General features: G+C 39.6%; 2 protein-coding genes across 2 annotated transcripts; both read right to left on the reverse strand.

Moving 5' to 3' along the window:
• Positions 1-462: 462 nt before the first annotated feature.
• On the reverse strand, positions 463-3236 carry LOC133898361 (patatin-like protein 2). Its single transcript, XM_062339030.1, has 6 exons — positions 2907-3236; positions 2614-2792; positions 2336-2525; positions 1370-1525; positions 972-1271; positions 463-859 (listed from the first exon to the last, which is right to left on the reverse strand). Exons 1-6 carry the CDS (start codon positions 3219-3221, stop codon positions 626-628), a joined length of 1374 nt encoding a protein of 457 aa, XP_062195014.1. The 5' UTR covers positions 3222-3236; the 3' UTR covers positions 463-625.
• Positions 3237-5092: 1856 nt separating this feature from the next.
• On the reverse strand, positions 5093-7451 carry LOC133898266 (uncharacterized). The gene is made up of 3 exons (XM_062338894.1): positions 7114-7451; positions 5676-6185; positions 5093-5326 (listed from the first exon to the last, which is right to left on the reverse strand). The coding sequence occupies exons 1-3, from the start codon at positions 7297-7299 to the stop codon at positions 5279-5281; spliced, it is 744 nt and encodes a 247-aa protein (XP_062194878.1). The 5' UTR covers positions 7300-7451; the 3' UTR covers positions 5093-5278.
• Between the last annotated feature and the right edge of the window lie 5235 nt (positions 7452-12686).

Consider the following 12686-nt stretch of genomic DNA (forward strand, 5'->3'; position numbering starts at 1 on the left):
GGGGTTTTGCCTAGTTGTAGTATTAATTAGTCCGAAATCGATAACGTGAGCGTGTTAACCAGTACGAACGATGACCATAATCTTGAGTACACTATAATCTCACCATTTGTTAATTCTCTATCGACGCATGCTTTCTCAAGATCCCAGTAGAGATGACCTAAGATGAAATTGATTGTGAATTATGATACTGTTCTCGACCAGTTCAAATCCTCATCTCAAGCTTGGTTGTTCGTACACACCTTGGTTGAGATTTCTTGTGGACAAAGTGTACGACTACAATAATGAATTTTTCTAGCTAGTCCGTCACGTGGAATTGCTAGAGCCTGAGACCTTACTAAGAGTAGCATTGGTTTGGACAAACCGCGAACTTGTCAAATGATACGCACATGCGTGCTAGACGTGGCATGACGTTCCTCTCGACCTCTTGCACAGGTAAACATCATGAAGTACTTTATGACAATATAAGAGGAGGCTTGCCCTTTCTTCAGGAAAAAAAGAGAGGAGAAAAAAGACAATAACACGAGGAAATTAATGCATATGCCAAAGCTTGGAAAGCGAACGGCTAGATAACATTGTAAACCCACATCATCGGTAGTTCAAGTGTCATCGAACTTAACATGAAATACTACTTTGGAAGCTGCTTCTGACGCCGGCGTCGCTCATCGGAGAGCTGCTTTGCGAACTTGGCGAGCCGCTCGGCGTTGGTGCCCTCGCCGGGCACGTCCACGTTCCGGCCGGTATCCAGGTCCACCCGGGAGACGTTCTTGCCGAGAAGCTCGTTCCCAATCTTCACCAGCTTATCCATGTTCTCCTTCGAGCAGTCATCGATGGAGCCCGCGCTGCCCGTCAATTGATCATACTGCATTTGCACGCGAAATAATCGCCAGTTAAATTCCATTTTTTCCTATGATGAAGATTCAGAAGTAAAAAAAAAATGGAAGTGGCCATGGAGTTCATCTATATATGCATACCTGAATGCGAAGGTAGTTTTGTCTGGAGCGCAGGGCCCTGAAGAGGACGCAGAGGTGGATGTCGACCATATCAGCGCTGGCGGAGTTGAACATGTCGATGATGGGAGCATTGCCGTCCTTGATGAGCCAGTTGAAGATGCCCCACTTGGCGGCAGCTTTGGCGCTGTACCTGCGGTTCCGGTTCGACCCGCAGCCGATGGAGATCACCATGCACTTGCCGTAGTCCACCGGCTTCACGGGGAAAAAGTCTTCGTTCCCCAGGATGATGTCCTTGGACACCTGGCTCATCGCGCATAGCGTCTGCTCGTGCGCCCGGCCAGTTCGTGAGGTGCACGTGGAGAATGTTAAAATGCGCGCCATGCGTATGTGAGCTATGGTGCATGCAGCGAGGCGCTTACGGGGTTGTTCGCGGCAAGGCCACCGTCGACGAGGTTGAAGGCCCTAACCCTGCCGTTCTCGTCTTTCGTCTCGAAGTAGTGCGCCGGGAAGAAGGTCGGAGCGGCGGAGGTGCTGATCGAGATGTCCGAGAGGAGCGCATTCTTCGACTGCCGGTGCTGCAATTGATCATTACCAGGGCAGGTAGCAAGCATGAAACGAGTTAATTAAGAAATCACGAAAAAAAAAAAGTTCTCCTTTGATATTGCGACTACATGACAAGCATTGGTTAATGATGGTGATCTGATTATATGAAACTAAGTTGTTGGCCGTGGTTGGATTATACCAAAACTAGCAGTTGGATGTTCAAGGCATATAGGAAAAACTAGGTAGTTGATTCATAGCCCATCAGCACTTGTAGTTGGTTTTCCTCAAGTTTAAGCTACAGAGACGGAGAAAACAGAATAACCCAAACGCATACGACAATAACAGTGATACACATATAATTAACAGTTTCTACGAATTAGAATAAGTGGGCAACAAGTATAGTTTAGAAGAGAAACAAATACAGCTTCAACCTTTCATGATTAGTATAAGCAGTTATTTTGATTTTCTATATTGACTGCTTTATCTACAACCCCAGCCTTTATTGGCTTGACCAAGAAACATCAATTTAATGAATTAAGCAAAAAAAGGAAAAACAATTCTGGGGTCCTCTTATTCTACGACTATTTTTCACACTAACTACAAATTTTGCCTCTCAAATCCACTGTTTTATTCAAAAATCAAAATCTAGTTCTTTGATAGGGGTTATCGTCGGTCTCAGGGTGGAACTGGACGTACAAGCCCTCAAATTGTTTCGTGTGCATACAAAATGACACTGAGTAAATCTTCTCTTCTTGATTAGACGAACTGGTGCTGCTTGTGTGAGCACTGGATAGCATAATAGTATATTACTGCCAGGCATCGGAGGACCCGTGTTCAGTTACCTCAAAGCTCGAGAAAATCGAGGGTTGCAGGTAGGCGATGTCGAAGGTAGGGATGACCACGTTTGTCAGCGTCTTGTCCAGCGTCAGGTCGCCAAGGTACTGACGAAGCAGCGAGTGGAGGTACTTGCCGTCGTACTTTGGCCCCCTCACCATCCTCAGCGTGCTGATGATCTTGGACAGGATGAAGTTCCTGCAAAACGAACGGCAGTCACCGACGTATCCTTAAACAGACGTTTCCTCTTTGGCAGTATAATTTTGCCATGCATGTAATGTTTTACTTCTGTGGGAAGATTTTGGGCGCGTGATCGATGTAGAACTGCGCCAGGTCCTTGGCGGCGAACAATGGACGTTTCTTCTTGTCCGGGGCTGTGAGCATCGCCGTCAAGAGTCCGCCGGTGCTCGTGCCGGCAACTACGTCGAAGTAGTCCGCGATCCGTGCATCGGGCCCGTCCAGTTCCTGCACAGGCACAACGCCAGAACACACGAGACATCAGCACCTGACATACATGAAACTACAACCTGAGAAGCAAATCAATGTGCAGAGTGACAGCGTTCCACTGTTCATAATTACTTGGAGCTTTTCTTCGAGAAAGGCGAGGATGGTGGCTGGGATGATCCCTCTCACGCCGCCACCGTCGATGCTCAGGACGGTGATCAGCTTGACCTTGTCAGGGGAAATCCGATGAGCACCTTCTGCAGAACTAGGACTTGCCATCTTTGATTTTGATGGCACAGACTGCACCTTATTCTGAGTTATGAGAAGGAATTTCGTGAAGGAACCACTAGTACTAGGAAGCAAACCATTAAGCTTTTTATAGAGACATGTTTTGGACTCTGGAACAACTGAAGGAAGAAGGAACAATGTTGGCTCAACTGGAGGGGTCATACAGGGCCAGATTATTGAGGAAAAGCCAACTAATCTGATTAAATTACATCCCGAGATAAGTAATCAGTTCTTTTCAACTGCTTGTACAAGAAATCAGTGCCAGACATCTTCAACCTACATTATCTAAAGTTCACTATACAGCTACAAGGACATCTCCAACAAATTATTTCTATCACGCCCCTCCAATAAAATTTTCACCAACTATGAGGTGAACCAGTCATAATAATAAAACTCAACCTTAAACCGTGTCGTGGAGAACATCCTCTCCACTGCGTTCTTTTAACTGCATTGCATTGCCCCTTGTTTGCGCAAGGAGGCTGTGCATTTCTTGCAAGATGCATCTTTGCTCTCTCTAAGAGAAACAAACATGTATGTATTCTTGGGAAATTCTTAATCCCTAAGTCATCCACTTTTTTACTCAACCATTTAATTTCAATACATCATGAACTGTATAGGTGAACAACACACCTTCTAGGCACCTCCGGCCAATGCTTGGTTCCATGCAAATGTTTAGTTACTAAACTGATCTGCCAATTAACATTGCAAACGTTTGGCATCTCTCTTCAGGAAAAAATTAACGCATCTTTTGCTTTTACAATATTCATCGGATTTTCACAAAAATTATACATGGAAGAAACCTGGAAAGCTGGAAGCTGGAATGTAAGGATACAAGCAGCAAATTGCCCATCTCATTAGTTTTGCATGCACCTGCAATTTCTAAATGGCTTGTAACAACTGATGCTTAATGATGTTAGTTTTAAGAACTAGCAGTCATGTTTGTATTCACAACACAAAAGTATATGGAGCGCATGTAAATTGTTAAGTATTCCATCACCAGAAAAATATCTTACACTGGTTCTTAAAAGAAAAAAAAATTGGCAAGTTTGAAACCAAAAGATGGCATTAAACGTGGTTTAAAAGAATGCTTAGAAGTGATACTTCCAGCTAATATAATGTAAACATACACAGGCACGCACTACTGACTACTATTATCCTGCCAGAGTGCCAGAACGATAACGCACAGCTATATACTCTCCCAAAGATTAATAAGGTCTTGAGAGTTATGTTTATGATGATCAAACAAAAGAAGATAGGCATGTGTGCTGCCCATTGACTTCTTTAAATCAGGGTGTGTTGACAATAAAATGGATGAGGTTCTCAAGGTAGTTGTTGAGTGGAAGAAAAAGAATCTAATCTATTGCAGATTATTTAATTAGTTATGCTTTTCTTAAAGCTGCACGCAATTCGTGCTTGGTTGATGAAGTTCGTTTGACATCTATCAGGTCTTCGAAATAGATTTTAAGTCGCTAGCACAGTAAATGATTAATTTTACTCTTCTTTCTTTTCCATGCGATTTGTTCAGAAAGTTTCATCATATTGTCGAGCACAACAATGAACAACAGGATTCCCAAATCAAGCAATAAGCCAGTCCCCAAACATGGACGCGTTTGAAGACAAGCTACAAAAACAAAAGAGATCACCATCAGATGTATCTTTACACAGGCTAACAGCAGGTCAAGACATGGACATATACTCACTTTATTTCTCAAGTATCAATATACAGGTTTTGCTTCAGCAAGCAAACAAATACTCCCTCCATTCATTTTATAAGGTGTGCGCGCATTCGAAGATTCAAACTTTGGAAACTTTTACCAACAATTAGTCAAACGATATGTAAACTTTGTGATGCAAAAATGATAACATTGGGTTCGTACTTGAAAGTTCTTTTCAGTAAGTTATGGTTTTATTGTTTTTAACATTGTACTGTAAGACAAATTAACAAAGTTCAGTTTAGAAGACCGTGCCAAATCAAACCACGCCTTATATTTTGAAATGGAGGGAGTATATAAATATGCAATTCGACAGGCACATTATCTATTGCAATGTTTTTTTCAATACTATATGTCAGTGACATTTACAGGAAAATCTGACAGATGACACCACAGATTTGCACAATTTCATAAAGGTGTGATTGCATTTCATCTGGCAATGAGACAACAATTCAAAGTTCCAGTTGAACCCTTTGATTATTCCATTCAGACTGCCTTCAAAAATGATTAGCCGAGACAGATGTTAGGATCATCTTCGTCTGAGTCAAATTCAACCTGCCATCCAGCATAAGAAGTTTAATGGACAGCATGATTGGAAACATGTCAAGAGAAACTGATGCAAATTTGGATTATATGGATCATGAGCACTTTCATAATATTTAAGGATACATTCTTTGAGGGTCATCATGTCATAAGTTCACATATTATATTTACTGACACCACTTTCTCTGTCTGTGTGAAAATTTAATGTGTACTATACTTAACTTTGATGATTCAAGTAGTGCACTCTTCATTGATAGAATCAACCTAAATTGTGTCACAGTAATACAGAGAGATATAACAGCAACAAAAGACTTGAGTATATTGTTTAATGGCAATATCTCCATAAAATATATGAACTCACATTTTCATCTCTGTACCATTTGCCGTGGCAGTCCCGTTTCCAGCCTGAAGCAGTGAACCTAAGTTCTTGCTCCTGACGTTTCTGGAGATCTGCTTGCCACTGTGAAAGTACCTTGCCTTGAGTTTGATTTCCAATAGTAGGTTCTCCTTTTCTACTGTTACATTCAATCGATAAAGTATTTCCAGTCAATTTTTCCATTGGAACACCAGGAGAAACATGTGAATCATGGGGTGAAGCATTTGCGATCTTCTTCTGATCACAAGACACCCTGTTAGCACTGAAATCGTTCAATCTGCTTGACTGCGCTTCCAAAATAGCCCTTCGAGTCTGCTCAATTAATGGTTTTTCTTTCATATTACTGGGCATAACACCAGCACGTGGATTACCAGAATTTGAAAGGGAAGCATCTGAAGAAAGAGACAGTCTCTTGTTAATTTCGTGCTGTTTTGATAATTCTTTCTCCCTTTGCCTAGATTCAGCTGAAATGTGTCGTGCACCTTTATTATGCATCTGTTAATTTATTGTCATTAGAAAAGCAATAACAATGGAAGAACCACGGTCACAATGTCTAGCATGATAAACAAGAACAGAAGTGCATAATAAAGAACTGGCGCAAGGCTTATGATTGCAAAATATACTTCCAAAAGAAGTACTCAACACGGAATTCACACACACAGTGCCCTCAGGATCTACATGACATGATTTATGAAAAGAAAAACGAAAAAATGACTGTTACATAACATGGATAGATAAACCACCGGTATCATATACTCCATCTGCATAGAAATATATAAGTTGTTTTGGGCAAGCTGCAGTCAAAGTTTTAAAATTTTAAACACAATTATTAGCAAATGCATCTAGATTAACTGAGTGAAATTAATAGTGATAGATTAGTCATCGAAAATACTTTCTTATAGTATATTTTCACAGTTTTTACGACATATTGCAATAAAAGTTAGTAACTGAAGTTCTCTCTCGTAGAGCATGCCAAAATGAAATGTAGAGGAAGCAGGAGCATTTACCGCGATTCAGGAACTTACACAAAACAGCTTCCTGGACACCAGTTACAAGATTCTCGAGGGATTATCCAAGATGCAGTAAGAGACAGTGATTGTGGCACAAAATTTCAGTAAGAGAGTAGTTGCACATCGTTTTCGTCAAACATACAGCAACAGATGTCTCAGATAAACCAAAACTTCCTTTCTCAACAGTTATAGCGACATTTTTCCCCACAATGTGAAATATGCCATGATTTACCTAATCATAGTAATGCGAGCAAATAATAAACGATAGATTGATAGATGAAAAACGAGATCCTAAACGAGCAAATTCTCGCTAACGCATCGTTCAGCAACGATTCACAGAAGCATAGGCAACCCGTCAGCTAACTAGCTACATGAGTTTAGTACACGAGTTGGGGGGTGGCGGGACGGCTTACAGAGAGCATGACGAGGGAGTCGAGGACGGGGCGGTGGGGGCAGACGAGGCAGACGAGCTTTCCGTCGGAGAGCCTCTTGAAGGAATCAGGTTTGGAGGACGACGAGGCGGGGTGCATGAGGTCGTCGAGGCGGCGCTTCCGCTGCTGCGCGTCGCGCGCCCAGCTGTCGCCGCCGAACACGCTCATGCCGGCTTTCTCGCCGTGGCCGCCGCGGCTCGAGGAGGAGTACTGGAGTAGGCGATTCGGCCCGCGGCCTCTGCCTTGGAACGGAATTGTGAAACAGCTCACTCACTTAGGGTTTGTTTGAGAGGCCCAAACCGCGCCGGCCTGGCCCTTTCTCGGGGCAGCGAGCCGACAATCAACGGGCAGATAGAGAGCAAGGTTAACGAAACCGTTTTGGTATTGGTAACCGCTCGACGGCAGTTACTGACAAAACCGCGGTTATCGCAATAACCAGAGAATATTTGACGAGAATTCGCTCAAAATTTGAATTTGGAGAGAATTTGAAGAAGGTAACCGCTCGGTTTTGGTCGGTTATCGAGCGGTTTTGGTCGGTTACCGAGCGGTTTGGGTCGGTTACTAAGCGATTTTCTCGTATTTTTGAATTGGTCAGTTACCGAGCGGTTTGGGTCGGTAACCGCTCGGTTTTCTCGATTTATCGAGCAGTTTTATCTAATTTCAGTGCAGTTCAACAAAAAATCCAAAAAAGGGCTCAACCTTGTAAAATCAATAACTAATTCATCTGAGCTTCAAATCAAGTGAAACAAATTTTGTTGGTTTTCTTTTAACATGATCTACATGATAAAAGTATTTATACTCATAAAAAAGTTCAAAATTTTCTATGAGAAATTGTATTTGTTAAACCAAGTTAAATGCATAGTTTACTCTTTGCTAATCAAAAATCATGAAACTAATTTTGTTAGTCTTCTTACATGATCCTATGTCTTTTAAAAATACATGAACTCATGAATTAATTATTGTAACATGCATGATTGTGTAAATGTGTTGCGACTAGATTAATTCATAACTGACCCATCACACCTCAAAAATTAGTGAAACTACTTTCATTAGCTTATTTATACTATGATTTACGTAGTAAAAATAATAGTAGACATGAAAAAGTTAATTACAGTGCTGTTTCTTAACATATTTATTTTATGCTTGTGAACTTTGTAAAAATCATAGAGAATTTAATAAAACTCTAAATAAAGTGAAATCAATTTTAAAGATTCTCTTAAAATACGTTTTACACAAGAAAAATATGTGTTTGCATGTTACACTTTTCTGAGTTAATAACTGAGCCGCACGGCCGTTCGATAGATGAAGCAAGAAGTATACTAAAATACCTTCAATAGTAGGTATGAGTGTACTAAAAAAGAGAGGTATTTTGGTAACAAGCTAGAAAATTTATGGATCAAATTTCTTAGACCTATAAATAGAGTGGTATGGCTATAGAAAAGTTAGAACTAGCCATTTAAGCTCCTTGTGCCACTTATTTGAGATTTTAGTGTTAAAGTTTTAGATGAGAGAAATATGGATGCTTAATCTATGTAATATGTGAGAGTTTTTAAAAGAAAAATTTTTGTAATCCGTCTAAAATAGGGCTAACCTCTTTGAGTAATAAAGTTTATATTTTTGTATATATTTGAATTCACTTCCTTCTAGTCTTTCTCTATTGATTTTCTTGTAAGTTTGTAAGTTTTTCTTTTTTAGTTGTGATTTTCTTGTTGATTTTTATTTTTGCCTTTGAACTGTGATTTTTAACTTTTGAAAGTTGTTTTTCTTGTTGCTAGAAGTATAAATATTCATATACTCATGTATTTGAGAGGGTCTTAAATCTACTTATCTCTAGACCATCAACTTTGAGAGTTGCTTTTTCAGTGACTATTTTTTCTTTATTCTTCGTTCAAGTTTCAAGTTTTATGCTCAAAGACATATGGAATGATCTTGAATAGAGCCTATAGTTCATATTCTATCTGTGGAGTCATGTTGCCTTAGAACTTTCTTTCTCACTTCGTCTCTCTAAAGTTTATGCTCTTATTTGTACGTTTTTAGAAGCGTTAGGTGAACAAGGAGTAGGTCATCTATTTTGCAAGAAATTTATAAGGCGCATATTCACCCCCTTTAGTCACCGTTCTTGATCCTACACTACCACTTGTTGTTGCTCATGCGCATGTGATGAGATGAGAGGGCGGAGAGAGAGAGAGCATGTGAGGGATCATACATTATAAGAGCAGTTGCCACACAAGCACACACGTTATAAGAGCAGTTACCACACAAACATACGTGTTGTAAGAGCAGTTACCACATAAGCACACACATGAGAATTTATAAGAGCTATTGTCACACAAATACACGTGTTGTAAAAACAGTTAACACACAAACACACATGTTGTAAGAGTAGTTACCACATAAACACACGTGCTATAAGAATTTGTAAGAGCAGTTACCACATAAGCACACGTGTTGTAAGAGCAGTTAAAAATATAGCCATCGAAATAATATTGTTTAAATATAAAATGGTTATTTGTTAGTTACAAAATTTTAATAAAACAGCAGTGAGTGGATTATATAGAGGTAAATTTAAGAAACCGGTTGGAACATGTTGAAAAGTAGGGAAGGAAATCTGGTAAGGAATTCTTTCAGGAGAATAAAGAAGTAGAAATAGGGAATAGATTGGAGTTACTCTTAGTTACTCCCTCCGATTGTAAATGTAGTTCGTTTTAGACTTATATACAAAGATTAAGAAAGTAAATCAAATAACCTTGTTACCCTTTATTTATTCTGTATTGAAAAAGATAACTCATTTATTTATGACAACGGTAATATTTATTAAATAAAGGTAAGACGAGAATAAAAAAAAAAAAAATATAAAAATTCGAGAATAACTTATATTTAAAAAATAATTAAGTAAAACGACCTACATTTATAAGCAGAAAGAATATTACATACTGAGTTGGGTGTGAACAAGTTGGATTCGGTCTGTTCACACACTGTAGCATAGGCGAGTCACTTCGTCCGTGCCTTCCCTTTGGCACGGCAAAGGAGCCAGATCCCGAGGTATGAACTGTAGTAGTGCCATCAGGTGTGAGACGAGGAGTGGATATAAGTTTGCCAATAATTTCATATCTAAGCTTCCCTCTAAAAAAACTTAAATATATGTGGATTTTTTTGTCTATCATTAATTGGCTAGCTGTTACTGAATGCTACTAACTTCCAACAGCCATTGACAGCTAAATTTCTTGGAACAAAGGATTCTGCATAATGCTTGTTCTTGACATCTAGTTCTCTCGATAATGTCATGCTCTCTGTGCTTGTAGCGGTATTCATACATAGATGATTTTTTAATAGAATTGTGTGTTGTATGAATTGGACTCATCTGTTTTCGTGATCATGTGATGTCGAGACAAATTCATAACCAGTTTCTCTTATTATTGATTTTTATGATTTTTCTTGATTTTTTGCGACCATTTTTGTTTCCCGGGATTTTTATCCCCTTAGTTCCTAAACAGCAACAGTAAATAAAAACCCGAGAGGGAATATCCCCTAGAAAAATGAACTGCCCTCAATCCCCCTGTTATAAGGGCGGACGACACATAAATTGTTGCTACAGTAAAAGAAACACAGAAATGAGATGAGTGATAAAGTTTGTAATAAAATTTATTATTGTCGTATTTCTTTCTTTTTGACTTATGACCATCTGTTGTATAACAGGAGAGGGTGTCCCATCTCCAACTAGCCGGGATATGGATGGTAAGTAACTGGACGACAAGGAGAGTGTATTGAGAAGATATTTGACAAGTGAAAGCTAGAATGGTCAGAGTGTAGTGTGACCATCATATGTGATTCTTGGACTGAACCGACGCACATAAGTATTATTAATTTACTTTTATATTGCAATGGTCGTATTTTTTTCACAAATCCGTAGATGTAATTGGCTACAGCCAAGATGCCAAGTATTTGAACAAGGTACATTGTTGTGTTGCGTTGTTAACTTAGTATTGCAATTGTTGCATATTTATTTGGTTAATTCGTTTATGCAGGAGATAATATCCGTGGTCAATGATGTGGGGTCATAAAATATTGTGCAAATCATGACTGATAGTGGGTCCAACTATAAGAAGGCATATCAGGTTCTTAGAAGGGAGTATCCTACTATCACGTGGTAGCCTTGTGTGACACATATGATAAATTTAATGTTGAAATCAATTGGTGACTTTAGAAATCATGATATTGTCATTCAAAGTGCAAGATCCATATCGCGATGGTTATACAATCATTCAAAGCTCTATGAAACGATGACGATCGAGATTGGTGGAGAGTTGGTGAGGTGGAATGTCATAAGATTTGGTACAAACTATCTATTTCTTGAAAGCTTTCTACGCCAAAAGGATAGGTTCTTGCAATGGATGACATCTAGTGACCTACAACAGTCTCGCTACATGGGTTCTAATATTGGGAGATATGCCAATGGTTGCCTATCCAATTTAACATGGTGAGACAACCTTGAAATGGTTGTCGGTTCCGTTCAGTCATTGTATGACTTTCTCCAATTTATTGATCAAGACAAGGTGCCGACATTGAGTGAGGTGCTCCTGAGATACAACATTATCAAGCAGAAGTACGATTCGTTGTATCATAATGATATGGATACCTTTAAAAAGTTCATGACAGTTATCGATCGCAGAATGTATGACATAACGAATGAGACCTACTTGAATTCCGGTGATACACTGTTACCAATTGCATTCTTATTGTATTAATACGTATGGTACTAATGTTTTGATCATCAACTTGCAGCGGCCACATTGAATCCCCAGGCGTGCCACATGTATGGCATGGGTCCAACCTTGTTAGAAGATCTCTGGGAGGCATTCGAGAGGATGACCGATATTAGTACTGTTTTGGAAGCACTTAATGAGGTTGAAATGTATCGGACAAAGTCTCGATCATTCGCTGGTCCGCTCGCTTCATGGATGACATGTGACGGTAGGACTTTACCTAGTACGACTTGTATCGACATATGTAACCGCTACATCTATTTATCTACTTTTCTAAACGTTAGATCATTTTACCTACTTGCAGCGCAATGGTGGTCTATGTTCGTTTCATCTGCACCTACACTAACGATGATTGTCAAGCGCCTAGTGTCTCAGTGCGCTTCATCTAGTGGGTGTGAGAGGAACTGTAGTATATTTGCATTTATCCACACGAAAGTTTGCAATCAGTTAAGCTACAAGAAGCTTCATAAGTTGGTATATGTAAACTACAACCTGATAATACAAAATAACTTGGATGCATGCATTAGGTAAACTGTTGATGATGATCGATTTCAGCGGCTTATAGAGCTCACATTGAATGAGGAGAACAATGCGCTTCAGGACTGGATGGAGATCAATAAATCAAATGCTGCCCCAGAGCTTGATGAGGAAGACACAAACAATGACATACTCCTGCCAACTCATATAGTGACAGATATAGTGAACCCACATGATTTTCAACGTACACTATCACAATGGGCTGCTAAAGTGATAAGTGACATACACATGAGAAAAGAGTAAGAAGCAATTGCG

This window comes from Phragmites australis, chromosome 18, assembly GCF_958298935.1.
Source record: "Phragmites australis chromosome 18, lpPhrAust1.1, whole genome shotgun sequence".
NCBI classification, from domain to species: domain Eukaryota; kingdom Viridiplantae; phylum Streptophyta; class Magnoliopsida; order Poales; family Poaceae; genus Phragmites; species Phragmites australis.